Source organism: Nicotiana tomentosiformis, chromosome 9 (genome assembly GCF_000390325.3).
Source record: "Nicotiana tomentosiformis chromosome 9, ASM39032v3, whole genome shotgun sequence".
In the NCBI taxonomy this organism is placed as follows: domain Eukaryota; kingdom Viridiplantae; phylum Streptophyta; class Magnoliopsida; order Solanales; family Solanaceae; genus Nicotiana; species Nicotiana tomentosiformis.
The window spans coordinates 75,242,078-75,262,382 of NC_090820.1; the positions used below are offsets into that span (position 1 = coordinate 75,242,078).

The 20,305-nt window shown below is 36.2% G+C and overlaps 1 protein-coding gene across 3 annotated transcripts; it reads right to left on the reverse strand.

The window, feature by feature from the left end:
* Positions 1-12,276: 12,276 nt before the first annotated feature.
* Positions 12,277-20,056, reverse strand: LOC104094233 (uncharacterized). Of its 3 annotated transcripts, none has more exons than XM_070185649.1 (2): positions 19,704-20,056; positions 12,277-13,417 (listed from the first exon to the last, which is right to left on the reverse strand). In XM_070185649.1, exon 2 carries the CDS (start codon positions 13,362-13,364, stop codon positions 12,783-12,785), a length of 582 nt encoding a protein of 193 aa, XP_070041750.1. In that variant the 5' UTR covers positions 13,365-13,417; positions 19,704-20,056; the 3' UTR covers positions 12,277-12,782. The 3 variants fall into 3 exon arrangements, with proteins under 3 accessions (XP_070041750.1, XP_009598404.1, XP_018625626.1); XM_009600109.4 differs by lacking the exon at positions 19,704-20,056 and adding an exon at positions 13,902-14,043; XM_018770110.3 differs by lacking the exon at positions 19,704-20,056 and adding an exon at positions 13,640-13,767.
* Positions 20,057-20,305: the final 249 nt, after the last annotated feature.

Genomic DNA, 20,305 nt, shown 5'->3' on the forward strand with positions numbered 1-20,305 from the left:
GCTGCATTACATTAGATTTGATACCACATAGGTAAATATTACGGTAGTGCATGCATAGGCACAAGTGAGCAGATGTTATCCATATGAATCAAAATGTTCTGTAAGAAATTCATTAGGTATCGTCTCTTGTTGAGAATTTAGGAAATCAAGTGGGAAGTATTACTCCTAGAATTATAACTCAATTCAAGGACATAATTATATAGCTCAATTCCACAAGAGGTTGTAAATAAGAGAATTTGTGATAGAGTGGATTCACAAATAATGCGTCTCGTTCAAAGAGTAGGCACATGCATTGTCTTGTGATTCAACATCTTGTTAAGACCATGTTTATGAGAGCTCTTCAATATGGGTGCACATATATAATAAGTAAAAATTATGCGATGTTCATAACGATATAGCAAGGAGTGACGTACTTGGTAACTTTAGATTGACAAGGAAGTACCTTACTCGATACCCCTCGACTCCACAACCATAACGTATTTCAAGAGTCATTCAACACGCCCCCAAGTAACATTTTTTACAAATCAAACATTCTAACTTATTGGTACAAACAACCCTCTTTTGTTTCTTAGGTGCTCTTACCACATGATTCGGTGGTACGATAACATTAATGGGGACAAGTACACTTCCCTTAGCAACTGGTTCTTTCATTCCCTCCTCGCTAACTCGAACCCGTGGGTTACTCATATGAAAAATGAGACATGACAAGGAAATTAGCTTCCTATCTTGATCTCTATCGCACGATCAAAGTATCAAAGAAGTGAGAAATTCCTAAATATCCAAGTAGCCTCCTCATTATAGATGTGGTCGACAATACACCGATAAGAAGGACTCTACTAGACACGGCTCCGAGACATCCTATGACACTTTAAAATCTTAGGCTCTGATACCAAGTTTGTCACGCCCCAAACTCGGGGAGCGCGACCGGTGCTCAACCGAGAGAACCCAGCCGAGCAAGCCTGTTAGATTTCCTTCTACCCAAACTCATCCATGAATAAAGAGGAGATGTACTCCATTAATCAAACACTAAAAAACATTTATTAACAACCTCCTTTTCATTCCCCTTAGTAGCATCATTCATACTTTCCAAAATATTACGAGTTTATAGAATTAATGAAAAACATGATTTCCAAATACCAACATTTCAAGTTCAATTCCCAAAATCAATCACAACCCACAACCTGTGTACAGAGCCTCTAAGTACAACAGAAGAGTAATATGGAAATGCCGGCAATAAGGCCCCGGCTATACCTCAAAACACAGTACATGAGAAATAAAAGATACATGACCCTGAAATGAAGTGGGGCTCACCAAATCAGTTGAAAAGAGTGTACTGCTAGCACTAATCAATGCCGCCTGCTGTAGAACCACCTGCATCCATTAAAGATACAGCGTCCCCGACAAAAGGGACGTTAGTCCTGTCGAATAGCACTAGTATGTATAGCTAAAAGTCCTCTTTCAAAATAGAATGCTCATATAAGAAAAGGCAACACATAGAAACAGCAAGTCACAATCAACAATATCCAAATGTCCAATTAAAATATAATAATTTTCAAAATATGAAGATAACGTTGTGAAGTGATAATCAAAATAGGATGATAATATTAATTTTGGTTGGGAGATCATTAGCACCGGTATACCACCGTCTTTATTAGCACGGAGTCCGATCACTCCCGATCGCTTAGGCCATCTCCCCACGAACAATGTGGTTTGACATGTGATGCGAAAGAAAGTTGTTACCAAGAGTAGTACCACCATGTGCACAACATGGCGTTCGATCCACCGGATCAGCTAGACCGGCTTCCCACATATGCCGTATGGGTTGACTTTTCCAATCCTTAATTTTTACCATTCTCAACCTAATTAAGAGGAATAATATCACAATTTCTCTAATATTTCAAGTTCATCCCAAATAAGGGGAATAACCACAATCCACCCCTACACCGGCACGTGTAGTTTCAGGTGTGAGCCTTATGACCCACCCTTCCTCGATTTTGCTAACGATGCTTCCAAAAATATTTTTTGATTTGATTTGTACACAGATGTATCATAAATACAATTGCACTCACCTAAACATATTTCACATTGTATAAATTCTCATTTGTATTTCCAGTCATTCACAACGACAATATTTCCTTGACTCATTTGTCCAATCACAAGATTCTTTATTCCTGGCATGATGACCGTATTTCATATTCCACACTTTCACCTTTTTCAATTTCAAAGATCACCATCAAATATCAACATATAGAATATTCCGGAAATCACAACTTTAAGTTTATTAGAAATTAACAATTTAAGCACAGTAGATTTCTTTCCAAGAAATGGAATAATATAATTGGCAATTGATGTGCAAGTTAAAATCATCAACAAGTAACACACCATTTATTCTTGAAATACTTTACCCCAAAAAGGACAATACACAATTTCCACTCACGAATATGTATGAACACAAAACACATTGAAAATACTCATAAAGCATAGTAGTTGTTAAAACAGCCACATATGGCATGACTTGACTACATATGGAATTCGATTCTAAGAGAGAAAGTTTAGCCAACACACCTCAATTGAGCTTCCTTAACTCTAAAATGTTCCGGAATTGTTAACAACTTCAATCTATTTTAGAAATATAACAAATTGAATCATAATTAGGAAGATATTCATGGTCTCGGCTCATTTGAGCATTTTATCAAACACTAGGTGTGCAAATTTAACTACAAGGTTCTTCTACAAGATTTCCTTCACTCCACAACCCAATATTTACTTATTTGAGCTCAACAATCTTCCCACAAACCTTATTAGTACAAGCATGTATAAATAATACTCTTACACCCAAGAATCATACTCCCAATTACCCATCTTTTACCCAAACTCGAAATTGAAGACTAGGGGTTTAAATCTTACCTCTTAGATGAAGATCTTGTGAGATTTCCTTGTTAGATTTCAAAGCTTGGGCAAGATATTGATGAACAAAATACTTTATCTCTCTATAACACTCTTATTTATCTCTAAAAATCCTCATATGATTGCCCCAAAATAAGCCCTAAAGCCCATTTATCAAAATGGGGTCGGGTTATGAAAATAGAAAACATAACCCTCCGAAATCAGGTCTGCGGTCGCATAATGGACCGTAGAATGGCTATGCGGGTCATAAAATGCACCGCCAAATCGGTTCCAAAAATTTGGCTAATCACTCATCCATTATGCGACTAGTTTGCGGTCACATAACCACTTCTGCGATCGTATAATGGTCGCAGAATTGGTCGCAGAATCGCATTTTGTCAGCCTTTGGTAATTTGGTCATAACTTCTTATAGGAGTGTCCAAATGACGAACGATTTGAAGAGTTAGAAACTATACACATAGGCCTTTCTTTTAATAGGTAATAAACCATATAAATCTTCATATCAACAGATTTATTATCGTTTGAATTTAGGCCTTGTGCGAACTCACTTGAAACTTTATCCCATCATAAAATTTTCAACTTGACTTAGCCTTGGGGCTCTTCTTAGACCATAAACCATTATTAATGCACCTCATACATATATTATCATGATCAATTAATATCATTCATATAATTGTCCTTGTTTGCACACAAAATAATATAATTGGCGCACATCATACGCTTAAGTACTTCAAACTTTTTCGAGGTGTTACATCTACCCGCTCAGCCAGATAGGGGAGGGGATGGGTAGGTAGAGGTCTCCCTAGAGGGGGTGGCTAGGCCAAATTCTATGATCTTTTGAGTAGGACAGAGGCAGTTGCTTCAGACTTAGTCATTACAGGTATAGTTCTGGTTTGTCATAGAGATGCATGAGTCTTATTTGATCCAAGATCCACTTATTCATATGTCCAAGCCTGTGGGAGATTCTATTGTTTTGGATCGTGTGTATTGGTCGTGTTTAGTTGTTATTGGTAGTTTTGAGACCATAGTTGATTTGTTGTTACTTAATATGGTAGACTTTGATGTTATCTTGAGCATGGACTGGTTGTCGCCCTATCATGCTTTTCTTGATTGTCATGCCAAGATTGTGACGTTGGTTATGTCAGGTTTACCATGGTTAGAGTGGAAGGGTACATTAGATTATGTTCCTAGAATGGTTATCTCATTTCTAAAGGCTCAGCGGATGGTCGAGAAGGGTGTAATGCTTATCTAGCCTTTGTGCGAGATGTTAGTGTTGATACTCCTACCGTTGAGTCAGTTCCGGTAGTGAGAGACTTTTCAGATGTATTTCTAGCAGATCTTTTGGGCATGACGCCCGACAGGGATATCGATTTTGGTATTGACTTGTTGTAGGGCACTCGACCCATTTCTATTACACTATATCGTATCGCCCCAGCGGAGATGAAGGAGTTAAAAGAGCAGTTGCAAGAGTTCCTTGATAAGGTATTCATTCGGCCTAGTGTGTCGTCGTGTGGTGCTCTGGTCTTGTTTGTGAAGAAGGATGATGGTTCTATGCGCATGTGTATTGATTATCGTCAGTTGAACAAGGTTACGGTGAAGAACAGGTATCCATTGCCATGCATTGATGACCTATTTGATCTGTTACATGGTGCCAGAGTATTTTCCAAGATTGATTTGCAGTCAGGTTATCATCAGCTAAAGATTCGGGATCCGGATATTCAGAAGACTGCCTTTAAGACTCGGTATGGTCACTACGAGTTCCTCGTGATGTCATTTAGACTGACCAACGCCCCAAAACCATTTATACACCTGATGAACAGTGTAATCCAGCCTTATCTTGATTCATTCATCATTGTATTTATCGACAACATCTTGGTGTACTCTCGTAGTCGGGAAGATCATGAGCAGCATTTGAGGATCGTGCTCCAGACCTTGAGAGAGGAGAAGTTATATGCAAAGTTCTCAAAGTGTGAATTCTGGCTTGATTCTGTGGCGTTTTGGGTCATGTGGTGTGGAGTGAGGGGATCAAGGTAGATCCGAAGAAGATTGAGGCGGTGCAGAGTTGGCCCAGACTGTCTTCAGCTACTAAGATATGGAGTTTCCTTGGTTTGGCTGGGTATTATCATTGTTTTGTAGAGGGCTTATCATCTATTGCTGCACCTATGACCAGATTGACCCAGAAGGGTACTCCTTTCAGATGGACTGAGGAGTGTGAGACGAGCTTTCAAAAGCTCAAGACTGCATTGACTACAGCCCCAATGTTGGTGTTGCCTACGGGTTCAGGGTCTTATATTGTGTATTGTGATGCGTCATGTATTGGCCTTGGTGCGGTGTTGATGCAGGACGGTAGGGTGATTGCATACGCATCTCGATAGCTGAAGACTCATGAGAAGAATTATCTAATCCATGATTTGGAGTTGGTAGCCATTGTCCATGCATTGAAGATATGGCGGCATTATTTATACGGTGTTCCTTGTGAGGTTTTTACTGACCACCGGAGTCTACAACATCTATTCAAATAGAAATATCTTAACTTGCAGCAGCGAAGGTGGTTAGAGTTACTTAAGGACTATGATATCACCATTCTATATCATCCCGAAAAGACCAATATGGTGGCAGATGCCTTGAGTCGAAAGGCAGAGAGTTTGGGTAGTTTAGCATATCTACCGGTAGTAGAGAGACCATTAGCATTGGAGGTTCAGGCCTTAGCCAACCAGTTTGTTAGATTGGATGTTTCGGAGCCTAGTCGAGTTCTTGCTTGTGTGGTTTTTCAGTCTTCTCTATATGACTGTATTAGAGAGCGTTACTATGATGACCCTCATCTTCTTGTCCTCAAGGATACAATTCAGCATGGAGATGCCAAGGAGGTTACTATTGGGGATGACGGTGTGTTACAGATGCAGGGCCAATGATTTGTGCCCAATGTGGATGGTTTGTGTGAGTTGATTCTTCAGGAGGCCCACAGTTCACAGTACTCCATTCATTCGGGTGCCGCTAAGATATATGAGGATTTGAGGTAGCACTATTGGTAGAGGAGGATGAAGAAGGACATAGTGTAGTATGTATCTCGGTTCCCAAATTGTCAATAGGTAAAGCATGAGCATCAGCGACCGGGTGGTTTACTTCAGCAGCTTGAGATTCCTGAGTGGAAATGGGAGTGAGTAACCATAGTTGATTGTGGACAGGTTGACCAAGTCATCCTATTCATTCCGGTAGTGACTACCTATTCTTCAGAGCAACTAGCTTAGGTTTATATCCACGAGATTGTCCGACTTCATGGCATACCGGTATCTATTATCTCTGATCGGGGTATGCAGTTCACATCGCATTTTTGGAAGGCTGTACAGCATGAGCTACGCACACGGGCTGAGTTGAGTACAACATTTTACCCTCAGACGGACGAACAGTCCGAGCGCACTATTCAGATATTGGAGGACATGTTTCATGCCTATTTTATGGATTTTGGGGGCATTTGGGATCAGTTCTTGCCGCTTGCAGAGTTTACCTACAATAATAGCTACCAGTCGAGTATCTAGATAGCTCTTTATAAGGCTTTATATGGGAGACGGTATTCTCCTGTTGGGTGGTCTGACCCAAGAGAGGCTAAGTTATTAGGCACGGATCTGGTTCAAGATGCTTTGGAGAAGTTCAAGATGATTCAGGATCGGCTTCGTACAGCCCATTCGAGATAGAAGAATTATGCGAATCGAAAGGTTCGCGATGTTGCATTCATGGTCGGAGAGCGAGTTTTGCTCCGGGTTTCACCCATGAATGGTGTGATGAGGTTTGGGAAGAAGGGAAAGTTGAGCCCTAGATATATCGGACCTTTTGAGATCCTTGAGAGGGTTGGAGAGGTAGCCTACAAGCTTGCCTTGCCACCTAGTTTATCTGCGGTTCATCCGGTGTTCCATGTCTCTATGCTCCGGAAGTATTATGGCAATATGTCTCATGTTCTAGACTTCAGCACAGTCCAGTTGGATGAGGATTTGACTTATATTGAGGAGCCTGTGGCTATCTTGGATCGGCAGGTCCGGAAGTTGAGATCAAAGGATATTGCTTCACTGAAGGTTTAATGGAGTGGTCATCCGGTCGAGGAGGCGACCTGGGAGACCGAGCACGACATGCAGGGTCGTTATCCTCATCTATTCACCACTTCAGGTATGTCCTTATGCACTTTCGAGGACGAATATTTATTTTAAGAGGGGGAGAATGTAATGACCCGATTGGTCATTTTATGTAATTGCGCCCCATTACCCATTTTATTACTTCACACTTGTGTGTTTGTTCTTTTATGACTTGCAGAGTTGATTAATTTCGTTCTAGAAAGTTTCCAGGTTGATTTGGACCCTTGAATCTTGACTTAAAAGTTTAAATTTGAAAATGTTCACCAAACTTTGACTTTTGTGAAAATGACCCCGGAAATGTGTTTTTATGACTCCGATAGCTTCATATCGTGATTTAGGACTTGGGAATATGCCCGAAATTGATTTTAGAAGTCCGTAGGTTGAGTTGAGTTGATTTGCCAAAATTTGGCGATTTAAAGTTGAAACTTTTGACCGTAGGTTGACTTTTAGTTATCGAGCTCGGAATTTGAATTTTGGTACTTGGCATAGGTCCATTATGGCATTTAGAATAATTCTGCAAAATTTGGTGTCGTTTGGAGTTGATTTGATAGGTTTTGCACGCTTAGTTGTAATTTTAGAAGTTGTTGAAAATTTCTTTGAAAATCATGTGTTTTAGTGTTCGATTCGTAGTTTTTTATGTTAATTTTGTGTTTTAATCGCGCGAGTGAGTTCGTATGATATTAGACTTGTGTGTATGTTTGGTTTGGAGCCCCGAAGGCTCGGATGAGTTTCGGACACGTTCCGGAAGTGTTTTGGAATAAATACATTGCATAAATTGATGTCTGTTGCTATGGTGTCGCAAATGCAAACACCAGGCTCGCATTTGTGAAGGCGACAGATGATGGGTAGTTGTCGCAAATGCGACCTCACCTTCGCATTTGCAAAGCCACCAGAATTTGGTCATGTTCGCAATTACGAATAATTTGTCCGCTTTTGCGATGTTCCCCAGTTTGCAATTGCGATGTATGTTGAGCCTGTCAGGGTTCGCAAATGCGAGCCCTAGTCCGCAATTGTGAGGGTTCACAAATGTGAACCTTGTATCGCAAATGCGACATTTGCGGATGGTTAAAGGATTGGGAGACGGGATTTTTGATTCATTCTTACATTGTTGAACCCTAGACTCGGTAGGAGGCAATTTGGAGAGGAGATTTTCACCTATAAACCTTGGGTAAATGATTCTAATCTATTTCTAATCATATTCCATCAACATATCTTATATTTTAACATCAAAATCATGTAATTCAAAGTAGAAATTGGTGAAACTTTATTAAATTTTTTAAAAATAAGAAATTGGGTTTTGAGAGCCGATTTGGACTCGGATTTTGAAACTAATCACATATATGAAATCATGGGGTCATGGGTAGATGGAACCTACTATTAGACCCGAGTTTTGACTAGGCAAGCCCTGGGTTGACTTTTATTGACTTTTTGATAAAAGTGTAATGATCTTAACTTTATCTATTGCAATTGAATTCCCTAGCATTGTTTGATAATATTGAGTCGATTTTGGTTAGATTTGAGCCGTGTGGAGGCAGATTTTAAGGGAAAAGCTTTTTTCGAGGGTTGAATTGGCCTAGTTGAGGTAAGTGTCTTGCCTAACTTTGTGTGGGGGAACTACCCCTTAGGATTGGTATTGTTTGATTCAATTATGCTAAGTGAAATCCTTGTATGTAAGGTGACGAGTGGGTACACGGGTTGTACGTAGTACTTGACCAATTTAGGCTACTTAGACTAATTCCATACTTTAATTGAAATGCCATATTATGTTCTAATTTCTCATAGTCAAATTATCCTTAATTGTGTTAGACTATCCTTAAAGGAATATTTCTTGTTGCTTCATTCTTTATTATTCTAGTAGTTGTAGTCCGTACATGATCATTGTAGCACTTTAGTTGCTTCTTTTATGCTATATTTATTGTTAACTTCCAGTACTAGTTCTTGCTATTATCTTGTTCCGTATCAGTTATTCTTCACTTTTCGTTACTTATCCGTATTACATTTTTATACTGTCTATTTCATATCCTAGTAGGTGTCTTGACCTGACCTTGTCACTACTCTACTGAGGTTAGGCTTGATACTTACTGTGTACCATTGTGCTATACTCATATTACGTTTCTGCATATCTTTTTGTACAGATCCAAGTACATCTGCTCGTGCCGGTCGTTAGAGGTTGTTGTAGTTGCTGCTTGGGAGACTTCAAGGTATAGCTGCTCCACGTCCGTAGGCCTCGTCACCTTCCCTATTTTATTTCCTATTGCATTTTTCTTTCGAACAGTGATGTAGTAGTAATCTAGTTGTATTTTGTAGAGCTTATGACTCAGTTCCACCGGTTTTGGGGTGTGTATTATGAGATTTTGTTTTTCGGAAGGCTTTATCTACTATTCAATTGTTTTCAGTAACTTATTAGTTTATATCTTTTCAGTTGTTACTATTTGTTAGGCTTACCTAGTCGTAGAGACTAGATTCCATCACGACATCCTTCGGAGGGATATTGGAGTTGTGACAGTAGGGGAAGTTTGTGACATGAGTTCTAGTCATGGGCAGAATTCCTGAGTTCTTGATTCTAGTGCTACTTTCTACACTTGTCCACACAAGAATTAGCTTGCAACTTACAAGCAAATGAGTGAGATTGTCTACATAAGAGATGATAATCCATTAGCGGTAGAGGTGATTGGTAACATAATATTGAGAATGTTCGATGGAATTACCAGAAACTTGAGTGTTGGCATGTTTCTCAAATAAAGAGAAATTTGTTTTCCATTTTGACTTTTGATGATCAAGGGTATATATTTTACTCAGAGAATGCAACACTTAAAGTGTGTAAAGGCTCCATGGGATAAACTTCATTCTAAATTGTATCATCTTCAGACCAATGTAGTTGAAAGGGAAGCTGTTGTAGCTTCTGGAAAAGGTGATTTGAATCAGTCTCAGTTGTGGCACTTGCAACTTAGTCATATGAGTGACGAGGTATTGTCTTTGTTGAGCAAGCAGAATTTGCTGGATGGGTAAAAATCAAATTTTGAATTTTTGTGAACATTGTGCATTTCGTAAACGGACAAAGGTGAAATTCAGCTAGAAAGCAAAGCGCAAGGCCAGAGACAAGTTAGATTATATACATTTAGACTTGTGGGGAAAAAACAAAGTTTCCTCCAAGAGTAGTTCCAGATATTTTATGACTTTGATTGAGGATTACTCAAGAATGATATGGGTGAATTTTCTAAAAATAAAAGATGAGGCATTTCCGACATTTGTTAAATGGAAAATGATGATTGAGAGGCAGACATAAAGAAAAGTATAAGCGTCTTCTGATTAACAATGGGTTATAATTTTGTAACACTGAGTTCAATGATATCTGCAGCTGAGAGGGCATAGTAAGATACTGCACTTGTGTCGGAACACCATAATAAAATGGTGTTGCAGTACATATGAACAGGAAACTTTGTGATAGGGCATGAAGCATGCTTTCACACTCATGTGTTAGGAAGGATTCTTGGGTGCTTGTTATTTGGTCAACAAATCTTCATCCACAACTATTGAGTTTAAAAATCCTTTTGAGGTATGGTCTGGTTCGGATGTTGATTATTCAAATTTGAGGATATTTGGTTGTCCTGCTTATGCCCACGTGAGGGATGAAAAACTTGAGCCGAGGGTAAATAAGTGCATATTTCTAGGGTATGCAACTGAAGTGAAAGGTTATAGAATGTGGTGCACAAATCAAAAGATCCTGGGTTAACTATCAGTAGGGATGTGATATTCAATGAATCTGCCTTACTGGACAATAAGAGGGAGAAGGCAATAGCAGAAACATATCGGTGTCAGTGACCGCATAGAGCTAGAAATTAAATTTCCACTAGCTTAGCCTAGTAGTTCTAAAGTAGAGGAAGTGAAAGAGGTGCAAAATATTGATCAAGATGATAATATTAATCACTTGTGCAACATCAACCATATAACATTACAATAATGAGAGAGAAGAGAGTAATTAACCGACCGCATAGGTTTGTAAATGTAACTAATGGGAATCTTCTTAGATATACGAAACCTTTGAGATTTGTTTTGACAGTTGCAGAGACAGTTGACACATTTGAGTGTAATAACTATCGAGGAGCTATTTCGAGTACAGAACCAAATGGACAGATTTGTGTTATAGTTAAAGAGATTGGTCTCTTAACAACTTTAGGTGTTGCCTAGACTTGGTTGATGTTTGCGGCAATGGGTAGAGATCTTGCGAGGGTTGAGGGCAAGGTAGAGAGACATTGAGAATTCAAGACAAAAGGAAGATTTGTTATTTGTGGCTTAAATTTTTTCCTTGTATTTTAGGAAACCCATAATCATTATAGATTTGGGAAAACCCATTGTTCTAATAGTTTGGGAAAGGAAAACTTATTGTCCTTATCGGATTAGGAAAATCTTTCTCTTATAGATTTTGGACTATTTGGGATCTATATATAGAGGTGTAGTTGGGGATTCTATATATTGTATTGTATTTTTCTTCTCATTTATAGTGGAAAATTCTTTCTGCTTCTGCCCTGAGGATTAGGTTTAGTCGAACCACGTTAAATTCTTGTGTTGATTTTTCTTCTCTATTTGTTTTGTGTGTGATTGTGTGCTAGTTAACCCACAATTTTCAGCAATAAAAAGGGACAAATGCAAGGTTAAAAAGAGAGGGTATCAAGAGCTTTGAGAAGGTTTGGATAAAACAAATTGGTACTTCATTTATTCATAAAATATAAAATTAGATACGAATACAGCTTTATTGAACCTACAATGATACAATATTACAAAATCTCAGTAGCAACAAAAACAATGCTGGGTGATTTTCTCATATGCCTAAGTTTTATGTATGGATTTATCCGATACCTGTGAGATAGAAGATACTCAATAAATAGTCAAGGTAAAATACTAAAAGAAGGAAAGGTTAGCAGGTATCTGGATACCAATGTTATCAGACTAAAGTAATTTACCATTATAACAATACGTTTTAAAAAGCTTAAAGAAAAGAGAAGAGATAATTGACCTCATTTTTCAAATCAAATTCACCTCTTTAATGATTTCCAATCAGATCAAAGAAACAAAATGAGCAATGTTATTCCAAGTAAGCATTACTATTTAACTGTAGAATTCACAAAGAAGAAAAACAATGTAATGTTTTGACATGATGAAGCTGGACATGCTAAACTAGTACTACTAGTAAATTCCTCTTTCATTATCCTTCAAAATTAGCAATGTTATTCCAAGAAAACATTACTAATATTAACAGTACAATTCACAAAGAAGAAACAATGTGATGTTTTTGACATGGCATCGAAAGAGATAAGTGTTGATTAATCTTGCTAACATGCTAAACTAGTACTAGTATATTCCTCTTTAATTTCTTTCAAAATTCATGGTTTTGACTTGAACTGAGGCACAGCAGTTTGCAGTTGCAGTCATGGTTCACCAATATTCAGTCTCAAGGCTAAATGGTAAATTTTGCATTTGGAAGCGCATCTTGTCCTCAAGCCTGAACCAAAAACAGTTTCAAGATTCTGGTTTCAGCTGTAGCAAGGCTGAAACAACTGCAAATACAAAAATTTCTTTCATTCTTAACCAGAGGTCTTGAGTTCGTCCTGAAAATGTATCTTGTTTGATAAAGAGCGTTAAAACCCTCGTAGTAGGCTTTCTATAGAGCAAATCCGGATGAGTGGGGTCAATTAATTCCGAGACCTGATGGTTGAAGAAAGGAAAAAGAAAACAACTATCACAATATTTGACCTAATTGGCCTTACCTTGAGAAGAATTAATTCCTGTGAAAGAAACTCTGCCAAAACCCATATGACCAACTCGATACAACTCTAACCAAACTTCCTCTGCATCAATTCTTGCACTAAAACTGTCCTTTAACTCTTCCTCCCCAAATTGGGAATTTACCATACCCAATGTCCCTACTTCTCCTCCTCCTTCTTCTCGTTCTACACTGTCCGCATACATTACGCGGTCAGCACTGTAACAGCAACTCTTGTCATCTTTCCTCTTCTTCTCCAACTTCTTCTTTTTCGCCATTCGCAAGCATTTCTTTCCCACCATCCAAGGAATCTTGAGAAATGCTAGTGCCAAAATGTTCACTACAGCACAGGGGCAACAACAAACCGCTACACAATCGGCGATTAAGCCGCCGGTGCATGCCTTACATGATTTCCCACTGCATTCAATCGGATCTCCACAATCATCTTCGTCCACCACCGTGTGCCGGTGGTTCTTGCCGTTCGTGGTGATGGCATTTCTTGAAGGGGTACTTTCAATTCCACTGCCCTTTTTGTTACGTTGAGCTGTTGGAGATGAGTATCCTCCATCCATGTCACTGTCTAAAACTCAGTTCCTATGTTTGATGATTTGATGATAGACTAGGCCTGCAAAAGGAATCAAAAAGACTATGCATTTATTCTTTTGATTTTATATAAGACCCTCTGTTTTTTCTCTACATATTGTAAAAGATGTACATATACAAGCAGAGAGGCAGATGCAACATCTTTTTATAGGGTCTAGCTAAACTCAGTACTTCCACACATAAAATGAATATGCATTAAAAGAACTACTAGAATTTTAACAAAATTTAAATTCTAAACCCCTACTTTAAAATATAAACAACATGTTCAATTTAAGATTCTCAAAGGTTGAACCCAAGATCAAATCCTGAACTCGCTTCTAAGTTCTAACTCAGCGCAAGCTGGATGCAACATGACCGAATACAATATTTTTACCAGACACTAAAACTTCAACAAATATTAAATTCTTAACCCGTAACTTAAAAAGTAAAATGACTAAAATATAAAGGTTGAACCCATGCAAATTCTAAATACACATAATTCTCCTAAGTCTGAAAAGTGCACATACAACGAAAATGACTGCAACAGCAAAGCAGGACTGGGGATGATCAGCTTTCGGGAATTGTGTATGCTAGGACTTTGGGAGCCCCTTTGACTCTTAATGGTTTTTCGAAAGTACGTACTACTACTAGTAGTAACAAGATAAAATGTTTCTTCCCGTGCAATTATTCTTGTATTTCCCAAGCGGGTAATGAGGTCCATGTATTTAGTGCATGCTAGGGTAGAAATATTTACATAGAAAAGAAACAAAGGGTAAAAAAAAAATTCTCCATGCTCACTTTAACTGCCTGAGAACACAGGGGAATTTAAGAGGACGGATATGGTAAAAAGCGTGGTGAAGAATTCCTTACATTATTACATATCCTAGTATATATTTTTAACAATCTGTCCCCTCCATACCCAAGGTGAAAAATATGGTTTGGTAATTGGTTACTATAGTAATAACCCCGGAATCTTTATGCTCCTTTTTTCTATCCTTTTCCTAAGATATATGGAACTCCTCCCGTTTCAATTTAGATGAGGTAGTTTGACTTGGTACAAAATTTAAGAAAAAAAAAAACCTTTGAAATATGTGGTCATGAAAGTTTAAAGGGTTAAAAGTTTTATGGGGCCATACTATTTGTGTGACTATAAAAGTTTCTCATAATTAAGAGTAAAATGAGTAAAATGAAAAGTTTCAAAGTTAAATTTTTTCTAAATATAGAGATGTGTTATTCTTTTTGGAACGGATTAATACGAAAAGTGTGTCATTTAAATTAAAACGGAGGGAGTAATATAATTGCAAGGAGAAAAAAACCTGCATGAATATATTTTGTAAAAACAAGAAGATTAATTTTCCATTTCCCTTTATTAATTATGATGGCTCAATTAAATGTAAGCAAAAACCTATAAGGAACCTAAGTGTAGCAACAGAGTTAGACTCAGGATTTAAAGTTAATATATGTGAAACCACAGTAATTTTTCCCACATATATAATTGGTGTTCAAAATACTAAGTTGAATCCAAATACAATACACCCCTTCCGCCATCCGCCCTTGTGTAGCAGTAATGGATAAAGGCTATGAGGCATATGGGCTATGGCTAATTGGAATTTTGGCAGACTGCAGGATGTAGTTATTATGAATAGTGTTGGTGGGGATACAACTTTGTCACCATAAGAATGAAACATAGCTTAAAAGGGAATGTAAGAAATGTGACTTAGATAGAGACCCTTCACACAGAATCCAAGTTTGTGTAACATCATTCTCCAATTAGGAATGTCATAAATTCGATACTTCATTTCATGTCTTGGATACAATATATTACCATATATTAGCTTTTCAACTGTTTATATCTTTTTCACTGGACATAGATCAATGATCCCTCTTGTTCTTGCATTGAATTTTCAGTGGACAATACCTACTACAACTCCATCAACTCTTTTTTTCCTTAAATGAAAGTTCATTTGTTTCGCCTTTAAGGGTTACGGTAGGATGGATAGGTCCTTCCATACTTAATCAGAGGTCTTAAATTTGAGTCTTGAGGATGAAAACATTCTTGATAGGAAACACTCTCCTATTAATGGACCTAATGCGGTGTAAATCCGGATTAGTTGGGGCAAATGCAAGTACCGGGTTAAAAAAGAAAAGAAGTTTACTATCATCACCAATCCTTGTACTCATTTTTTACTTTAAGTTCTGAACAAGTCAAAAATTATAACCACGTGATATGTCTTCCTTCAAAATATACGAACTCACTAACATCTACAGTAAAATTACAAGTGCAGTGGTTCGATTGGGTATTAATTACCCTTATTTAGAGGATGTGGCTGGTATCTTTTTCTTAGCTTCGTATATAACTCTCTTTTTCATGCTTTTTTGTAATAGGTTTGATCTCAGGATGAAAGCCTACATAAAAAGTGTATTAGTTCTTTGCACTAACATTGTATATAACACCTGCTATTACAAATAGTGTGATGTTTTTGTAGTTTCTCCTTTGTTTGTCTCAGTTGTTATAGAGGCAGACACATTAGGAACTGCTTTTGATAGATGCATAAATATGTGTAATGAAGATGCTACTTGTAAGTACTACTATGTGCTGATAAAATATACTCCTATAAACTATTTTATCTTCTCAAGAGCAAAACAATGACATTCAATAACAAATAACTCCTAATAGCACCACTTATTGACAATTTGAAGAATAGAATAACTCACTATTGACATTTAAATTGCATTGATCGTATAATTCTTTTTACAATTCAACGTATATAACTATTTAAATTGAAATGAAAATAATTTAAAAGTTCATGCTTGAGAGTTCCAGGGCTGATTGAACATCTGATATGCTAGGCGTTTGCCAATAAGAGAATAAAAGATGATCTAGTGGAATAGTCTAGGTATGTGCACTATGTAACCTTGTGAAAAAAAAAAAAGAAAGAGTAACACGAGATTTGATGAAATAGTTAAGATGCGTAAATTACCTTGAAAATTATAGTTATAAAAAAGGGAATACGCGATCTAGCATTGAGCAAATATATTTATATATACCTTTTCAATTGTTTTAGAACAAGAATCTTACATTCATAGCGTGATAATCAAGTTGTATAACTCCAATGTGGAATAGAAATGTTATATTTCAATGCCATTTAGTGTTGTGAAGTTCAGAAGTATTATAATTAGTAGCACAAATTAATTAGCCCAAGCTTCACATGCTGACAGTAAAGTATAGTATGACCACGAGGTGAGATCAGGGAGGCATAAGGATGGAACACAAGAATCTACTCCCAATGCAGCGTATGTGGAGATTCCACATGGGGTGTTTCCCAGATTTGGGGTTTTGTTTTTCTTTCTAATTCTTCATGGTCTTATATTACTATTCAAACATATAGAAACATCGATGGTAAAGTTCGTCAATATTTTTTAGGTTATAACTATTGATAGTATAGAGTATTTGCACCTAGGTTTAAGTTTTATGTATAAAAACATTTATATACAATCATATCATTTATTAGGTAATTATAGGTAAACTTTTTAATAAGAATTATTTGTTAAAATTAATTGTAATAACTTACTATAATAGGTTAAAATTTATTGATTAAAAAAATTCTTTACACTAATCGTAAATATAATTTAATTCGGTTATTATTTATTTTTCAATCATCATACCAGACTTGCTAATCATACCAGACTTGCTATGAGAAGTTGCATATCTTTATAAGTTAACTGAATTTGATAATATAAATTTTTTATATATTAACTGTGAGTAAAACTTAAACTCTATAAAAGTGTGCACAAACATGTATAAGTTTTTGTTTCATCAGGGTTATATTTAACTTACAACAAGTAACTTTTCATAATTATTTTTTGATATGGAACCATGAAAAATTGAATAATAATATGCTATAACCATTTAAATTACACTAATAGTAAAATTATTTTTTACAATATTGGTGTATACAACTTAAATCCTATTATTATCCATTTTATCTTTAGTAAACTGAGAGGGTAATATTTTTTACATTGTCTAATCATTTCGAAGGTAACTACGCACATGCAACTAATTACTAAATTATTCATGATTTATTAGTCGTAAGCTAGAAAATAGGAACAATGACATACTACAATGAGTTATATTACATTAATAGCATATTAATAATTTATATAACCAGTGTACATAAGTTAAATTCACTTTTATTACCATTGATATCTTTAATACGAGGAACTCCTTAACTTTAGACCTAGGTACTGCTACACCGAAAGCCGCATTGATAAAACAACAGTATGAACATGCTAAGTGTACTTCTAATGTTAATTGAATCGAAGAGACTGAGGCAAATACCACCGAGTTAATTATCAACTGTTCTTGATTAATTAACACGTTTTTTATGACCCTTAAAAAATAATAAATGATGTATATAATATAACATGATATCCATATTAATTGATACATATTTTATTGAATTTGAGAAAATAATTTGAAATGAGTAATAAATATTGTAGGTATAACAGGAAAAAAAAAAATTGACTTCTTTTGATATGCGTAAAGTGACAAGTAAAAAAAAAATTAAAATCTATTTTTAGTATACATGTCAAGAAAAACTGGAGTGAGCGAGTAGTAACTTATTTGACAGCTATAAATTAAAGATTAATCGGATTCAGTGTTGAAGAAATCAAGATCATTAAAGTTCCTATAGGAGTTACACAGTACCATTCACGTGAACTTTGCATTACTCTAAAGATAAAACAAATTCAAGGGTTAATGCTTGTCTTTTTGTTTTGCTAATGCTATTTGACTTGGTCAAAGTACGGCACTTTAGCAGTAATGTTTTCACATAAAGCAACCTTTTACCTTCTTCTTCTTCTTTTTTTTTTTTTTTTTTTGTAAAAAAAAATCGTTCTCTGATGTTTCTTTTAAGGGTTTAATTTGTGTGCAGTGAGTGAGGTATGACCAAATTAAAATTAACTATAACAGCAAGTAACTGTTAATCCTAATTTAGTAACATAGACTTACAGATTCTTTAATTATTAGAGAGTTTAAGTCTATACACTGATAGGGCAAGAGATGTCAATATAATCGGGTTACTTAAATAGTTAAATGTAATTACATATAGCTCCATTTAATAAGCATTATTTAGTAATCAAAAACAAATAATAAATAACATACTATAATAAATTAAATTACAATAATCACAAAAAAAATTAATTGTAATGTACATATAACTTAAATTCAAGCAGGGTGGGGTCTTGTGGAGGGTCAGGACTCAGGTGGCGTTACAGATGCACTACAAGTCAAAATGACAATAAGTTAATGGATTGCACGATATTTTTAACAAGGATGGGTCCAAAATTTTCTTATTTTTTTAGCATTTGTCTATGGTATTTTATGCTAGAACCAGGTAAACAGCTATGTGGACCCACCATCCACAACAATGTCCTTGGTAGTTTCTTACTACTGAAAATTTACTATATTCAGTCATGAATGCCAGGTTAAAAGGCTATTATGATTTTGTTATATTCCTATACATTATAAAACTATATATATATATATATATATATATATATATATATATATATATACTTAATTTGAATCGAAAGGAATGATTTCAGTTAAATTCGTAACATCCGTTTATGAAGTTCAATTTGCCCATGATTTATTCTTTCACCCTAGTGATGATTGGGTAATAAAGTGAGCTAAAAGACAAGTGAAAATGGAAAATTTGCCTTGGGCTGCATAACTAGAAAAGTAAGAAACACTAAAGGGGACAAAAGAAGCATCTCCTCCTAGCATAAAGTTGGAATATTGCAAATTGGAAAAACGAAACACATGAATAAAAGCAACCAAATTGCATAACCATGTATATGAAAATGAATTTAAAAAGGGTTAATTTGAAACAAAAGATCATTAATGAGTGGTTGAAGATGAAGTAATCTCTTCGGTGGGTACGTAGACAACAACAACAATCTAGTATAATCTCACTAGTGGGGTCTGGAAAGGTTAGTGTGTACGCAGACCTCACCTCACCCCTACTCTGTGTTAGAGAGGCCTTTTTCTATAGACCCTCGGCTCCCTCACTCTAAGAACTCTCCACCTTGCTCTTGGGGTGACTCGAACTCACAACCTCTTGGTTGGATATGGACGGTGTTTACTACTAGAACAACACACTCTTGTCCGGTGGGTACGTAGAATTACTCGGTATATAATTTACTATGGAAGGCAGCAAGTAAACAATTTAGGTGCACGAAATTGATCGGCACACCATCGTTATTCAGAAAAATATGATTAAAAGCTTGAATATGAAGCACGAAAATGGCAATATAAATAAGGATACCTGTGGAGGGTACGTGCTCTCTTTAAAGATTTGCTCGAAACTTTCTTTTCTTAATATTACTTGGCCGCCTGGTGCCTTGAAAAATTTCAGAGGGTTGCATCCAATGCAAACTTCAAAACTGCAGATGAACCACAAGCAATGCAAGCAGCAGGGTTGTTATTAATTTCTCAAGCTGATGACTTTTCAGTTTTTTTTGAGTAAACCAATTTTTGCAAAATAGGGACTTTTTGCTTTCTTTCTCTCTTTGAATCTATGAAACAGAAGGGTTTCGATCAGATCTAAGATGCTTAGTATATAACCGACGTTGTAGTTTAGAGAATCATACCACCAAGTTCCAAACAATACATGCGTGGTCTATGCCATTGAAGTTTGAATAAATATTTTAATCCTCCCATTTTTTAAATCTTGACAGCAGCTAACCAAGCTTTTTCCCAGTAACATTATAATATTAATTATTATACGTTTATCCATACACTTTATATCTATTTTATATGTATCCCAGGGAGATTCTTTTTTTCTTTATTTATTTAATAATAACTCCCACCCATATAAAGATTGAATAATTGAACCTGTCGACTTGGATAGATGGAATAAGTATTTGC

Bases quoted from the DNA above. Each gene is read 5' to 3' on its own strand.
- LOC104094233 (XM_070185649.1), bottom strand. From the start codon at position 13,364: ATGGATGGAGGATACTCATCTCCAACAGCTCAACGTAACAAAAAGGGC.